This window comes from Desmodus rotundus, chromosome 7 (assembly GCF_022682495.2).
Source record: "Desmodus rotundus isolate HL8 chromosome 7, HLdesRot8A.1, whole genome shotgun sequence".
NCBI classification, from domain to species: domain Eukaryota; kingdom Metazoa; phylum Chordata; class Mammalia; order Chiroptera; family Phyllostomidae; genus Desmodus; species Desmodus rotundus.
The window spans coordinates 110,796,631-110,813,453 of NC_071393.1; the positions used below are offsets into that span (position 1 = coordinate 110,796,631).

General features: G+C 38.0%; 1 protein-coding gene across 5 annotated transcripts in view; it reads left to right on the forward strand.

The window, feature by feature from the left end:
• Positions 1-16,823, forward strand: part of PALS1 (protein associated with LIN7 1, MAGUK p55 family member) — a 75,191-nt gene that overhangs the window by 54,206 nt on the left and 4,162 nt on the right. For all 5 annotated transcript variants that reach the window (XM_024568368.2, XM_053928814.1, XM_053928813.2 and 2 more), the window contains 6 exons: positions 2,840-3,023; positions 5,271-5,342; positions 6,312-6,383; positions 8,668-8,835; positions 9,454-9,656; positions 11,140-11,250. In XM_024568368.2, coding sequence (XP_024424136.1) covers positions 2,840-3,023; positions 5,271-5,342; positions 6,312-6,383; positions 8,668-8,835; positions 9,454-9,656; positions 11,140-11,250 — 810 coding nt within the window. The remainder of the gene's footprint in view (positions 1-2,839; positions 3,024-5,270; positions 5,343-6,311; positions 6,384-8,667; positions 8,836-9,453; positions 9,657-11,139; positions 11,251-16,823) is intronic.

Sequence of the window (16,823 nt, forward strand, 5' to 3'; positions counted from 1 at the left end):
GAGCATTATTATGGTACAGGTCAGGATCTAGCAAGAGCAAAGGTATCTTTCTGATGTGTGTTTTGTGATACTAGAAACATGTATTTAAAATAAACAAAATAGGTATTATCTGAAACATCGCTGTGATCCCTGTCTGAATTATACCATCACTCATGGCAAGAGTAAACTGTGTCAGGAGAAGGACTCCCTTATGCATCACACGTAGCAACAAGTGGCTGCTTTATCATTTGCAGAGGGAAGGAGTTTTGACACCTTTGTAGTTCACTGCCTGGGTGACTGACCCATTTATCCCAGGAAACATGCATTGCTTAAACTATGTAGTTTCTTTCTCTCCACATGGACTTAAAAAAAAAAGAGTTCCCAAACAACTTTTTCATCTAGTCTAATGCCCTAATCTAACAGGAGTAAATTGAAATGTACCAAGATCCCAGTGGATATTAGTGATGGAATATGCACTAGAGAATTCAGATTATTGATTGTCCAATAAACGTTAGCTATTACAATTACTTACTCTGTGCCAGGCACAGTATTAATTGTTTTATATGTTTTATCTCATTTAATCCTCACAGCATCCCTATGAAATGGAGATATCTTATTTTTAAAATTACTTTTTGTTCAATTACAGTTGTCTGCATTTTCTCCCCACCCCAGCCAAACCCACCTCCATCCCCTGCTTCCACCCTCCCCTGCTTCCACCCTCCCCCTCGGTTTTGTCCATGTGTCCTTTATAGTAGTTCCTGAAAACCCTTCTCCCCACTATCCCCTCGCCCATTCCCTCTGGCTATTGTTAGATTGTTAACTTCAATGTCTCTGGTTATATTTTGTTTGCCTTTTTCTTCTGTTGATTATGTTCCAGTTAAAGGTGAGATCATATGGTATTTGTCCCTCACTGCCTGGCTTATTTCACTTAGCATAATGCTCTCCAGTTCCATCCATGCTGTCACAAAGGGTATAAGCCCCTTCTTTCTCTGAAATACAGATATCTTCTTTATTCCCATTCAACAGGCATTGAAACTAGAACTTAGAAAGGTCAAGTTAATTGCACAAGCCCACAGTTGGTAAGTGACTGAGGCAGGACTAGAACCTGTGCCCATTCCAGAGCCTATGCTCTTAACTGCTGGGTAGTGTAACAGGTAATGTCCTTCATAACCACTGAATACTGGGTTTCTGCCTTACTGTTTATCATCAGTGCAAAGAAAATAGTTACAATACCATGATAGAAAATTGTAACTATAGATGAATTAACAACCTCTTAGTAAGTGATAGTCTGGATTCTGAGAACAACAAAAGCATATTATGAGATTTTAGTATTCGAAATTACCTCTAATAAGACTGGGAGCATGCCTTCATGAATTCTTTTGATTTGCGGGGTCTAGCTTGGTAGGATAGAGAGAAGTCATTTAAGGGGAACTTAAAGGCTCAGGATAGGAGGATGCTAAAATTACAGTGTAGGGATCCAAACCACAGAATTAGCCACTAGCCCAGTGATGTTAATTATTGAAATATTTTCTTAGGGATCCCAAGTAATTCTTTTCCTTACAATGAATATCTGTTGGGTCTCTGTGTACGAGGCACTGTGCTAAGCACTGAGTTTATAATAATGAACATGACAGAAAATTATTATAGCTTGCAGTAAGTGATGAGGTAGGAATAAGCAGCAAATGAACATTGAGAATAAAAAGAAGAGGGATGGTCCAGAAAGGTCTCTTGGAGAAGGCAACATGTAGCTGAGACCTGCGGGATGGATGACCAGGCCTGTTAATTGCCAGCAGAGCGTTCAGGTGTAATTTCTGAACAACTGTGCTGGGACAGCCTGAGGGCATGGAGCAAAGCGGGAGCGTAGAAAGCTAGGGAGGGGATCCTGAGAGATGCCGCTAGAGAGGTAGGTAAGGCCAGGTCAAGTAGGTCTCCTTGGCCATGGCAGGAAGTTTGGATTTTAAATACAGTAAATGATCTGATTTGTATTTGAAAAAACACTCTGGCTTCTGTGTAGAAATTGGGTCAGTACAGCCAATAAGAGTAAGAGTCGTCAAGGAACATGTATAAAGAACACATGGACAAAGCCAAAGGGGATGGGTAGGATCGAGGGTGGGGCAGGGGAAAGTGGTGGAGGGGGGGGGGCCAGAATGGAGACAAGGGTACTTGAACAATTAAAAAAAAAAAAAAAAAAAAAGAAGCAAGGGGATTTAGGAAACCGTCGCTGAAGTTATTATGAAGTATGATAATGGCTTAAATTTTGATGATAGCAGTTGCAGTGGAGAAAATGAATCAGGCAGTGTTTTGGAAGTAAAGATGACAGGACCTTGTAATGAAAATGGAGAGTAAAGGAAAGGGAGGAAGCAAGGATGCTTGAGCAAGTGGGTGGATCGTGGTGCTGCTTATAAAGCAGCAAAAGGAAATCTGGAGCAAAACGGATTTGGGGAGAAAGATGAAGAGGTTCATTTTACTGGTGTGAGATACCTGAGGGGGGCATTGCAGAGTTACTGTTTTTACAGGTCAGGAATGGTGGGGGTGGGGGTGTCTTTATTACATTCCTTCTGCTTCTGTTAAGCCTTGGAAGCTCTTTAGTACCTCAGCTTGTTAGTGGCTGACGTATTGTGTTTTGCATACTCTTACACATGTTTGCAATCAACAGAGAGATGAACTTAATTGAAGAAAACAGAGGAGCCTGAGAAAAATATTGCCCCCCAAATACTGTCATTTAACTAAACCTCCCTTCTTTCAACTCTTAATTTCTTTGTACTAATGAAACAATGTAACACTTTAATTACATTTATGCTCAATATTTTGTGTTCCCATTTCATCATTTTTTTTCCATTTTACCCATTTTATCTTTTAGATCCATGTAAAAGCTCATTTTGACTATGACCCTTCAGATGACCCTTATGTTCCATGCCGAGAGTTAGGTCTGTCATTTCAAAAAGGCGATATACTTCATGTGATCAGTCAAGAAGATCCAAATTGGTGGCAAGCCTACAGGGAAGGAGATGAGGATAATCAGCCTCTAGCTGGGCTTGTTCCAGGTAAGGACAATATAGTAGAAAGTACATAGTTAAAAAAAATTTACAAAACAAACCTTCATAGAGGAAACTAACTTTTTCATCCCTTTTTAAAATGATGTAATTAGCCCTGGCTGATGTGGCTTAGTGGATTGAGTGCTGGCCTGTGAGCTCAGGGGTCGCTGGTTCAATTCCCCATCAGGGCACATGCCTGGGTTGCAGGCCGGGTCTCCAGTTGGGGGTGTGTGAGAGAGAGGCAACTGATTGATGTATCTCTCGCACGTTGATGTTTCTCTCTCTCTTCCTCCCCGTCTCTCTAAAAATAAGTAAATAAAATCAAAATAATAATAATAAAAATGATGTAATTACTTTTCATGTAGTTGGGTTTTTCTGTTATAGCCGTAGCAGAAGTATCTTGAATATAATTTTGACCAATTTGTTGGGCTTTAGGATGAAATTATGATGTAATATAATATTTACATTTGTCCTTGAGGTTACAGAAAACCAGAAGTCATCTTTTTAAATCCAAAAGCTGGAAACAGATCTTGCGTATACTTGGTCATATTTCCAGAAAGGAGGAATGAGCTCCTTATGTCAAGTGTAGAGGGCGATGCTCCACCCTTGACCCTTCCCAGCAGCAGTTGCAGGACATGCCTCCGGAGTCCTGGAGCACTGAGCAGCCGCCATGGTTCTCTGCTCAGTGCTTCTGCCAGATACCAGTTCGGTATCTTCTCACCATGCCAGCCTTAGCCCATAAATATTTAGAGCTGGTGTTTATTGACAGGTTGATTGCATTGACTTTCTGAAAGTACTCATATATAGATCAGTCAAGGAGACTTCAGTGATATCATTTGCAAGTCTTTTTATAGGACATAGTAAATAGACCCTCCAGAGTTTGAGCATGATAATGGTTTTCTGTTAGAAGGGTTTTTAAGAGGCCATAGTGTCCCATTATGTCCCATTAGTGTCTGCCCCTGTTTCAAAAAGTTACGTGTGCACACTGTAGAAATATGCCCTAGACGTATGACACTGTAATGTTTTTAAACATTTTAATATATAAATGATTGAAATTATTTTCTTCCTTATTTTTTAGTCTGTTAAAGACAAGTACTCATTTTTAAATATTAACGCTCTTAAAATTTTCCCTCTAGTTGTAGTGACTGGTTTCGCTGGGGTGCAGCCTGCACAGCTCCTGCAGAAAACGCGGTTTCCTTTAAGGCTGCTTGTGTGTCCAACTCAGTGTTTTTGCTCACGCTTTTATGAAATACACTACATTTTATAGATTATTCCACCATGGATGGACATTGCCTAGAATTAGATATAAAAATTAAATTAAAAACTAGAACTTCAGCCCCGGCTGGTGTGGCTCACTGGATTGAGTGCCAGCCTGTGAACCAAAGGGTCACCAGTTCGATTCCCAGGCTAGGACACATGCCTGGGTTGCAGGCCAGGTCCCCAGAGGAGGGCATGTGAGAGGCAACCACATATTGATGTTTCCCTCCCTCTCTTCTCCTTTCTCTAAAAATGAATAAAATCTTAAAAAAAAAAAAAAAGGTAGAACTTCAACCTAGAATTTTCTAGGTAAAACTATTTTTAGCCTTCAGAAAAAATACATTTAGTTTTAAGATAGGTGTCTAAAAGAAGATGAAGGTCAGAAACCTTGAAAGCCTCCTATATTAAAAGCTTAAACCTGAACGGAAAAACTGTGTTTTTTCATTTATCTGTGTCAGTAGGAAAGGTGACAACAAAAAAATCATTAAAACATACACATACATACATGCAACAAAGTAAAAGAGCCACAGAGAATAATAAATGCAAGGGAATATGTTTAGTGGTGTCTTGGAGTCAAAAAGTGATGAATGTTTACATATTATTTTGGAAAGTTAACTTGTAGAATGAATTCGCTCGATCTCAGATCATTCTAAATGATCAGAACTGTTGTAAGATCCAGCGTAGTGCTTTCCACTTAGTAATGCTTTGTAAAAATTGAACGATTAAATTTTCTAACACTAGAGTTTATTGTTGATCTTTTCTAATATGTGATATATTCTAGTAATACATGCCTTAGGATTGGTTGAGAGTGAGGTTAAAACTTACTACTTTAAACATTTGGAAGCTTAAAATCACAGCTGACACACTCTTAGGTGGCAGAAGGAATTAGAAGGGAATATTAATGACTAGTTACTTCTGGTGTTTTTCCTAGTTTGTTTTTTTTTTTAACTTCTATTCTTTGTCTTAAATATTTTATTCTTTTTCTTTTTTTCTGTTAAGGGAAAAGCTTTCAGCAGCAAAGGGAAGCCATGAAGCAAACCATAGAAGAAGATAAGGAGCCAGAAAAATCAGGTTGGAAATTTCTGTCTGACATTAGTGAGAGGTTTCTTGGGTCTTCATCTGGAACCACATTCACATTTACATACCAGAACTGTCCAGAAAGATGTGTTCACGGCAGGAGTGATGTGCGAGGCAAAACTGGTTATCTTAGAACTGTAAAGAAAGGGCGAGGTTTAAATATTAAAGGTGGTTGGTCTATATAATGTGAGATTAATGGAAAATTATAAATACTTCCCTGAAAAAAGTTTTTCTATGAACAATGTAATAAGTGTTTATAAATTTAAACTAAAAACTAATGAACCAAATAAACTAATGAATGAAACAGAAACGGAGGCAGAGATAAATGGAACAGACTGACAGCTGTAGAGAGGAGGGGCTTGGAGGACTGGATGAAAGAAGGTGAATGGATTAGCCAGAAAACTTACATGCAGCCCTGACTGGTGTGGCTTGGTTGGTGCGTCACCCTATAAACCAGAAGGTCACAGTTTGATTCCCAGTCAGGGCACATGCCTTGGTTATGGGTTCAGTCCCTGGTTGGGGCGCGTACATAGAAGAGGCCACAGATCAGTGTTTCTCTCTCTCTCTCCCACTTCCTTCCCCTCTAAAATCAGTAAGTTTGTCCTCCAGTGAGGATTTAAAAAAACGTATATACATAACACATAGACACAGACAACAGTGTGATGATAGCCAGAGGGAAAAGTGGGGTGGGGGCTAGGTGGAGGGGGGCACAGGGGGGCGGAGTGGGGACGGAAGTAGATTATGCGCGGGGCGATAGGCACACAGTGCAGTGTGCGGGTAATTTATTGAGCTGTGCACTTGAAACCTGTGTGGTTTTGCAAACAGTGTCACCCCAATAAATTCAATTAAAAAAAGAAACCTGTAGCTTCTTCGATTGAAAAACTGAGTTCTTCAATTTGAAATATGTAGCTTTATTCAAGGAAACAAATACCATATTTAGTTATGTTTATGATTATTCAACAGGAAAGCTGTGGTGTGCAAAGAAGAATAAAAAGAAGAGGAAAAAGGTTTTATATAATGCCAATAAAAATGACGGTAAGTTCCACTCTCAGAGGTGGCTGGATTTATATCTGAAAGAGGCCCAATATTTAGCTCTTCAAAGAAATTAAATTGATAGTTTTAGGTAGTTTTTAGTCCTGTTTTGCCTCTTAGTATGACACAAGGGGTTAAGAAAGTAATTTAGCAAAAATGATTTTCTTTTGGAATCCTGTGAGTAATGCAGTGTTTTGAATTCTAAGAAAAACTGGTATAAAAATTAAAGGACAATTAACATATATAGTGTTATATTGACACTTCTTTAATTTTGAGGAAACTGACTTGAAATTCCTCTTCTTTCCTACTTAAACTCTCTATTTGTGAAATTAATACAAGCTTCTAACAAATTCTAACAGTACAGCTGTATTTTACGTGAACAGTGACTATTTTGTCCATAACAACTCCTGTCACCGAGGCAGCCCGTTCACTCCACAGAGCCTGCCGCTTGCTGGAGGGGCAGGCACACAGCAGAGCCCAGTAGTTCTCTGCATCAGAAGCTCTCATGGCACGTGGCTCATGTTCCCAAGTGACAACATTCTGCAGGACCTGAGTAGTGGCTACCGGGTTTACATTGGGTACCTGCTGTCTTAGTTCAACAGTTTCTACAGCATCCAATTTTTTATAAACCAAACCTGACTGACTTTTTTCATTACCTTCTTCATTGGTCCTTTTGGGCATCAGACTTCATTACCTCTGCTTTGGTGCATGTTGGAAACAAGGCAGGTAATAAAGTCAAGGCAATCTTTAACTTCTTAAACAATTTATAAGGCTTATTCTCGCAATACCTTGAAATATTTTTTAGGCAGCATAAATTAAAGCAATGAAAATAAAATGTTATAGATCATTGAAAAACTCCATATAAAACTAAATCTGAGATTCTATTTTAATAAAATTTTTTTTTTCCAAAATAAACATCCTTAATGGCAATTGATATGAAACTAAGAAGACTTATTGAATTTTTAAACCTTTTTTCTGTATGCAGGTGACTAATATCTTTTTTTCATCATTTCAAACATACTAAAATTAATCTTTTTAGCTCTAATACCTATTACATGCTAGAACACTTGCAAATCTGAAGTCTACAGGTTGTGAACTAGGCCTGGAAGTCACAGTGCTGCCGCAGTCTGATTATGCACGTTGGAAGAAGGAACTCCAATTTTGCAGAGTAAAAAGCGTTTTGGGAAGGGAAAGAATTACATTTCTGTTCATAATGGTGTCATCATAGTATTTTTATTAATGATAACTTTTTATAATAACTTTTATTCTAGGGGGCTAACTGTATATGCTTTAGATACCTTCATCCATTTAGTTCTCACAGTAAATTCCGTGAGGTTCCAGATTGGTAAATTCAAATTCGGACGTTGAAGTGCCCTGCTTGGGTTCTTACAGCTAAGATATGGTTGAGCTGAAGTTTAAACAAATACAGTTTGTGTTCCTGCTCTGTGCTCTGTGCTGAGCACTCATGAGACTAAGATGTTCCCCTGCCCCCACGGAACTTAGAGCTGAGAGGGTCTGACCGACCACACATTGGCACTTTCTCAGTCAGATGAATTCACATAGAAGGTGGCAGGCTGCTACTGTGGGCCTTTGTTCTAACCACTTACCAGCTCTGATTTCATCTGACTTACGGGCTTCAGGAGTGTTACCCCACCTATTGTAATTTATAGCTCCTTTTGAATCGTGACCTCAGGTATTCCAGGATAAAGTAAATATAAATGCAGGAAATTTAAACGGCACAGACAACAACCTGTTTTCAAGTTCTAAAATCACAGAAAAGTATTCCAGCATTCTCTGATGCCGCTAGTCATAGCCACTGCTTGTGAATGTTTGTGCTGGGTATCATGCTCAGCATATGCGTTATGTCTAGTCCTTAAACCAACCCTCTAAGTAATAAAGTGTTAGTATCCCCGTTTGACAAGAATGGTAGATACTATTCTCATTAGTTTATCCCCTGGTGCCCCACCCTCTGTCAAAATGTTGGCTGCAAATTACCTATTTTACATAAGAATCAGTGTAGTTCTATTGTATTAAACATTCAGAAACACAGTATGAAACAAGAAAAGCAATAAACATTTCTACAACAATTAATATATGGTCTGATGTATTTTCATAGTGTCCTGGAAAGGATATAATGACTGGGAAGATGCTCTTGGTATCTTGATCCAAAAAGTTAGCGTTTTTAATAAATTGTGCTCTTTCCAATTATTTTGGAAGACCTATGGATATATGTTTATTACATAGCACTAATTCTGTCTGAAGGTCTTAACTTTTTCTTTTTTTAAAGACTATGACAATGAAGAAATCTTAACTTATGAGGAAATGTCACTTTATCATCAGCCAGCAAATAGGAAAAGACCTATCATTTTGATTGGTCCACAGAACTGTGGCCAGAATGAATTGCGTCAGAGGCTCATGAACAAAGAGAAAGACCGCTTTGCATCAGCAGTTCCTCGTAAGTTTGGATGTTTTCCCATTTTCCTGTGCTTTTCACTTCACCCCCTTAGAACCTGACTGTGTGGGGGAATTTTTTGTCTATTTCATCAAAACAGTGTTGCCCCGAAAAGAGGAATCTTGTTTTAACCAAATCTTCTTGGGAAATTTCTACTTTTCCTAAGAATATGGTACTAATTACTTTCTAAGTGAATTTTATTTTGTACTTCTTATGGTTCCCTGTTCAATAAGAAGTCACCTTCTGTTTTTTTAAACTGATGCAGAAGATAGAAATTTAGACATAATCTCTGAACACAAAAATTCTGTTTAAAAATTATAGGGTACCTTATATAGTACCTAATCTTATGGAAATAAACTTCTGGAAAGGTGAGTAGTAGTGTTTTAAATGTAAGATGCAGTAACTTAAAATGTAACAAAGTTATAAATGTAACTATTAATAATATATTAACATATTTCTCAATCTAGAAATTAAACCAGTGTTAAACACATGAGCTCTTAACATTTTCTCAATTATTTGTCTTCTATATCATACAATAAAATCTTTTTTTGATTAACAAGATGATGCCCCACCCTTACCCTGATCTATGCCAATTATTTTTATCTAATTTTATTTGCTTAGATACAACTCGCAGCAGGCGAGACCACGAAGTAGCTGGTAGAGATTACCACTTTGTTTCTCGGCAAGCATTCGAGGCAGACATAGCAGCTGGAAAGTTCATTGAGCATGGCGAATTTGAGAAAAATTTGTACGGAACCAGCATAGATTCTGTACGTCAAGTGATCAACTCTGGGAAAATATGTCTTCTAAGTCTACGTACACAGGTAAAGCTCTTTTGGTTTAGGGTATTGAACTTGAGGGCATTTTTTGCGCAGTAATTTAGGGCGATTGTATTTTGGTCCATAGGACCTAATTAAGTTCTTACATAGCTTTTCCCACTGTTTCCCTGTGAGAAATCAGACAGATTGCTAAATCTCAGTTTCCTCAGAAAGTAAAATATATACCTACATATATTCACGAACATATGTCCTAAAACATAAAATACAGTAACTGTAATACTGGTAGTACTTTAAGGATTTTAGCGGTTATAAAAGAATTTCCCTTTCCTGATTCTTATATGAAAAATATTAGAATAGAGGTCATACATATTTGTGGTTTTAAGTACCATCGTTCAAGTATTAGCAAGTATCATAATAGATGCTTAGTTGTATTAAATAATGAAACTTCCATTGATTTCTGTTATTTTGCAGACTAAGCAAAAACTTAAAAATAATTAATTGCTTTGATTTCCATTAAAAAATAATTTTAGAAATTTGGGATTTTTAAGATTGTGTTTGTTGTGGGAAAGTTTTTCTAGATCAGGCAGCTTCAGCATAAAACATTCCTTAATGTGGCAGAATCTGCCGCCTAGGTCAGCTCAGGAAACCTAAGCAGTGGTCGTTAAATACATGTACAAGGAGGGGAGTTGACTCTACACCGGCTCTCTTGAAATAGTAATTAGGTTTTCTTTATTTTTAGTGGGTAAAAAGTTTAGTCTCTCTTATTTCAGTTGTAAACATGTAAGAGAAGTATAAATGTATTTACTAAATTCCTTCAGAATTCTTATATTATGTAGGCTAGCAGTTGTACTAAAGAACATAGGGAAATTAAGCATATTGTCTTAACAATGTTTTTAGATTTAAAACTAGGGAGCATGTCCCTGCAGTTCCCGTTGTGATAGAGCCCTTCAGTTACGGACACACTGTCATACGGTGGCAGAGAGAGGTGAAAACCACAACCTCCTCTTTCAAACTGAGTCTGCTTTTTCTTGGATGGACTTTTCCAGACTTCCCCCCCCCCCCCCCCCGCCCGGCCCCCATATGTGTATGTGAGGTTTTTCTCTCTGATTGTGCTTGGATTTAGACCCTGGCATATTATAAGGTGACTGCTCGTTTCTAATTCCTCTACAATGGATTTTTGATGTAGTTATTAAAATCTGCTTGTGACTTCTGTGCAGGGCATTTCAGCATCACATGGTTGTAATCTTCCATTGTCGTTCACTTATATTTCGTTACATAAAATGAGCGAACCAGTATCGTGTGTGTTTGTGTGTGATTTTATAAGTACACAATATATTTTTACAGTGAATGGTAGGATCTTAAAATATTGTGACTTTTTTGTTACAAAGATGTTTGGAAACACTCGTAGGTAATTTTTGTAATGGCATTATTATATTGCACTTATACAGAAAGATAATGCAGGAAGATAATTGGGAAGTAGCTAAGTGATGAAAATTTTTTAAAGATCCAAAATATCTTTTCTTTTCAGTCATTGAAGACTCTCCGGAATTCAGACTTGAAACCATATATTATTTTTATTGCACCCCCTTCACAAGAAAGGCTTCGGGCATTATTGGCGAAAGAGGGCAAGAATCCAAAGGTAGAGTTATTACACTGTTTTACTATTCCATTGAAAATGAACGTGGAACAGTCATGGCCTACTCTGTCACAATGCTGAAAAGCTACATCAGCTTGAGCTTTCAAACTGGTTGTTATTCCGCATATCACTTTCCCCAAAACTGCCTTGGTTGCCAGTTGCCTCTGGCCGGACGGTGGCAGTTCTCCAAAGAAGGCAACTTTTGTTGTTCCCTGCATGTTCCCTATTGTGACCCCAAACGTATGGTAGCTTTGGCAGTCCTTACCATTTCTTTAATATTTGTAAAATGTGTGTGTGTTATTTCCAGCAGAGATTATGTGACACCCCCCACGCCCCCAAATAAAGGAATCTTCGAATTCTTAGGGTGGCCCTCTGTGCTCTGTAGAGACATTCTGCATATACATGGAGCCAACATTGAGTGCTTTTGTTTTTCTCTTTTTTTCTCATTGAAATTTTATGTTCTGTTTGTCTCCTTCCTTTGATTTTGTCACATGATCTGAAATGGAAAACTTTTAAAAATATTTTAGATGCTGGACATGATTGACGTCCATATTATACTAGCCATTATTAAGTATGATCCAGTGAGAATGTACTGATAATCAGAAAGCATTGGCTTTTTATTTAAATGTGAGAAATGAAAGTTTATGCGAATTGCTATGTCAAAGTAACAAATACTCTTCCCTGGGTTTTGCTGATTTTATAAACATTTCTATTTAAGAGGAATCACTCAGGGCTCATCTCATCTGTTGTGCCTCTAAATCTCTTTAAAAGTCATTCCAAACACAACAGCACACCTTTCCTTTGATTCTTGACTGTCTACACAGCCACTAACTCTCCTTCTTCCGCCTCAGGCTATCTTTTTTCACTCTAGCTCTACTTACATTTCCTACTCAAACTGTGCATGTGGGGAGGTAGTATTTTTCAGTGGCTCAGGCTGTAGACATCAGGTGCTTTCATATCCCACATGTTGAACATAATGTTTAGGCCAGATAGGCTAGCTGGTTACACTAGTGTTTCACCCCCTTTTTATTCTTTGCAACACAATTACAAGTTCGCAAATAAGTGAAGTCAGAGTATCTGTTGTCCTTAGCCCTTGGGATGGTATAAAAGACATAGAAGACGTGGTCGCTTGCTGTTCTTGAGGAGGATCGCAACATATAATAAGGAAAACAAGGTTAATACTCGGTGAAACTTAGTGGCCAGTAACCACTTTGGTAAACAAGAAATAACCATGGTTGTTCAGGGGAAGGGATGCACCTTAAGGACCAGTGAACTCTGTTCTACTTGTTCAGCTTTATTTTCTGTTTTTGAATACACACACTTTTTAGGTAGGCTGTTCTTCTTCTCAAGGATTCCGTATCCTGCCCGGGGCCATATACCATTCCAGAACATGTCGAGCAACTTTCTTTTGTTTAGTGGTCTCTAGCAGTGCTCCCATGGAATTTTTTAACCTACTTTATTTTGAATTATTTATCCCAAATTGAGTGAAGTCTAGAAAGTACCAATTATACATATTTTTAAAGCATGGACTTAACCATTACCCACATGTTTTAACAGTATACAGTATGTTTGATGTGCTAATTAGAATTCTCTAATTTTCAAAAATCGACTTCATGGAGGTTACTTTACATAAGTAAAATGCATACGTTTAAGTTATGTAATCACTGAGTTTCAGCAAAATGCGTACTTGTGTAAGTAACTACTATGCCAATCAAGATTTAGAGCATTTCCATCACTCCAAAAAATTCTCTCATGCCCCTTTAAAGTTAATTACCCCTCTTTTCTTCCTTAGGCAACCAGTGATCTGCTTTATGTCACTATAGGTTTGTCTATTCTGGAAGTTAATGTAAATGGGACCACACAGTATGTTTTTTACATCTGGCTCTTGATTAGTATGTTTTGAGATTTATCTGTGTTGCATCTAACAGTAGTTTATAGCTTCTTATTGCTAAGTGCTTTGTACGAGGCCTGTCCAGAATGTGTCCAGCTATGTAATATTAAAAATAGAGGCATTTATTGAAGAAGATAAAGACGCATTGTACAGGGGACAATGACACCTCAGTCCCCTTCAAAGTTGGCACCTTGGGACCTCACACAGTTCTCCCAATCGCCATCAGCTGCCCTGTTGTGTTTTCCTGAAATTTCAGGAAATTGAAATTTCAATTTCAGTCTGAAATTTCTTCCCATTCAAAGTGATTTTAGTTTTGGGAAAACCCAGAAGTCTCATGGTGCCAAGTCTGGGCTGGGCTGTCTTGTCACCTGGGTGATTTGATGTTTCACCAGAAAACTCTGCACGAGACGTGTTGCACGAGTGGGCTCGCTGTGACAAAGCTGCCAATCACCAGCTGCCCAGAGCTGCGGTCTTCTGAATCATCCCAGGAGTTTCCATGGAGGGATGTTCAAGCTTAATGCAAAATTTGGTGCAGATTCGTTGCTCTGCTGGCTCAGTTATTTTGAATGTGACGGCCACACAGTACACGTGCTCACTCAATGGTGTCTGCTACCCCCCTGACTAGTACATTGAGGTCGTCATCATTCACACATGCACATTCTAGTACACTCTCCATGGCTGCCAGGGTACATGGATGTCACGCAAACCTGAGCAAACCATTCTTGTTATATTAACAATGGCTGGACTTTTTCCAGACAGACCTCATGTACCACAATTTGTTTATTCACCAGTTAAAAACCATTTGCATGTTTCCAATTTTTAGCTAGTGCGACCAGAACTGTCCTAAATGTTCCTAGAGTTTTGGTGGGCATATGTTTTCATCCTCTTGAATTGCTGGATCAATTGCTAAGTACATGTTCAACTATAAAAACTGCCAAGCTTTTTAAAAAACAGTTTGTCATATTATGCTCCCACTTTGGTTTAATTTGCTCCACATTTTTACCAACTTGTGCTGCTGTTGGTGTAGAACAACATTTTAGTTCTAATAGGTTTGAAGTATTATCATTATGTGTTTTCCTGGTGAATGGTGATAGCATCTGTTCATGTAGTCATTTAGGTGTGTTGTGAAACCTCAAATCTGTGTTTTTTGTTTTTCTTCTTTATATCTGGATATAAATATTTTCTCAGACTCTATCCTTTTAATGATTTTTTTGAAGATCAGAAATGTTTAATCTCAGTTAAGTATACTTTTTCATTTTTCTTATGGTTAAGATTTTTTTGTTTTGTTTATTTTTTAAATCACATATGGGTATCCCAGTGCTCTAGAATCATTTCTTAAAAGACTACCCTTTCTTCTGTTGAATTATACTGTCACCTTCGTTAAAAATGACCTGACCAAGTATGTTGGGGGGGCATGCGGGGTGGATTGTGGATTATTTCTAGACGCTTCTGTATTTATGCTAATGCTGCACTATCTTGATTACTGTAGCTTTATTATAAGTCTGGAAAAACAGTCATCAAAAGGAATGAAGTACTGATACACAGTACAACATAGATCGTAGATTGTGTGATTCCATTGAATGGACTGTCCAGGATAGGCAGCTCTACAGAGAGCTAAGCGGATCAGTGGTTGCCTAGGGCTGGGGGCTGGTAGAAAATGGGGAGTGGCTGCTAAGGTATAGTTTGGAGGGTGCGGGGGAGTGATGAAAATGTTCTGAAATTGATTTGTGGTGTTGATTACACAGCTGTGTGACTACACTAAAGCCTGTTTAATTGTACATTTTAAATGGGTGAATAGTAAATGAATTATATATCAAGAAAGCTGTTACCATTAAAATATCTCAGCAGGCTTTATTGTAGAAATTGAAAAGATTTTAAAATTTATATGGAAATTAAAGGAGTAACCAAACCCTTTAGAAAAAGAACTAAGGACTTTAGGCTTTGTTAATTTTCTATATTTATTGTGTTTTCTTTTAATTGACTTATTTTTATTCTTTATAATTACTTTGGCATTAATCTGTACTTGTACTTGTCTGAAGGAAACTTAGAGGAGTTTTAAATCTTCTTTTCTAATACGAAGTTACAGATTTCTCTCTAAGGGGTTCTTTACTTGTATCCTATAGATTTTAGGTTGTAGTTTTCATCATTATTTTGTTAGAATACTTTCTAATACATGTCTTTTTCTTCTTTAACCCGCGGGTTATTTAGAAGTGTGTAATTTACACATAGTTGGAGATCTTAAAAAATATTTTACTGATTTATAATTCCACTGTGGTCGAAGAACATACTGTCAGTCTTTCAAATTTGTTAAACCTTATTTCATGGCCCAGCACATGTCCTACCGTGGTGTATGTCCCATGCACACCAGTAAGAATACGTACTCTGCAGTTGCTGAGTAGAGGGTGATGTATCTGATTGCCTTTGGTCTTTCCAGTAGTGCTTTGTCACTCACAAAATAGAAGTGTTGAATAAAACCAAATCCTGTTTCAAATCAATGAAACTGTTATAACTGAGAAAGTGATGGCGTTTCTCTGGATGCAAAATATGAACAGTCATCTGATTATACTCGGAATCTGTTCTGTTAAAAGGGCTTGAGAGTGGTAAACTGATATATGAACTCAGAGTCACTTTTCCCTATAAGCTGACTTTGTCAGTCCCAAATATTTTGAGCAAAACCACTGTTTCATTTTAATTGTGAATTATAATTTGAAAAATAAGAAATTAAAACACAAGAAATGGTATAAGCCATGTTGGCAAAGGGTGAAATAATGCCTTAAATTTGATAAAGAAAAATTAGATGGATTGGATATTTGTGTGAATCTATGTAAGATGTGGGGCTTAACATTTACATTTCAATGTAAATGTTAATGTAAATGTGGGCGAACTCCAGCCCCACAAAGGTTAGATTCTATTTTGGGTCTGTAATGTTCTTCCAATAATCGTGAGCTTTGAGTAGACATTTTTAATAAGATGTCAGTGTGTCCGGTTGCACCTGGGGAGCAGAGTCCCTGTTGGGTGACGCCTTGTTAGGGAACAAAGGATTCTGTGTGCCACAGCCAGATGCACGGCATTCCAGAGGGAAAATTAGAGAACTACACAAGAAACTGCCTCGGGACAAGCCGGAGATCTCATATTTTTAAATATGTTTTCCTGCTGTTACAGAAGTTCAACCAGTTGAATAATATAAATTGTCTTGTCTTGCAGGTCCATTATAGTACTGATATGTGACTTTTTAAAAAAAAATTTTTGTTACTCCATTACAGTTGTATGCCTTTTCTCCCCATCCCTCCACCCCACCCCAGCCGAGCCCACCTCCCTCCCCCACCTCCACCCTCCCCCTTGATTTTGTCCATGTGTCCTTTATAGTAATTCCTGTAATCCCCTCTCCCCACTGTCCCCTCCCCACTCCCCCCTAGCTATTGTTAGATTGTTCTTAACTTCAGTGTCTCTGGTTATATTTTGTTTGCTTTTTTCTTCTGTTGATCATGTTCCAGTTAAAGGTGAGATCATATGGTATTTGTCCCTCACCGTCTGGCTTATTGATACGTGATTTTTATACCTGAGACATTTGGACCTGAGTTTAATTGGTTCTCTGTATTGACAGGAGTGATTTGGAGGCAGTTCCACTTTCTTGAACAATTGTGGCTGAAAAATCAGAAGCACGTAGCCTTGCCACCTGCGCTTG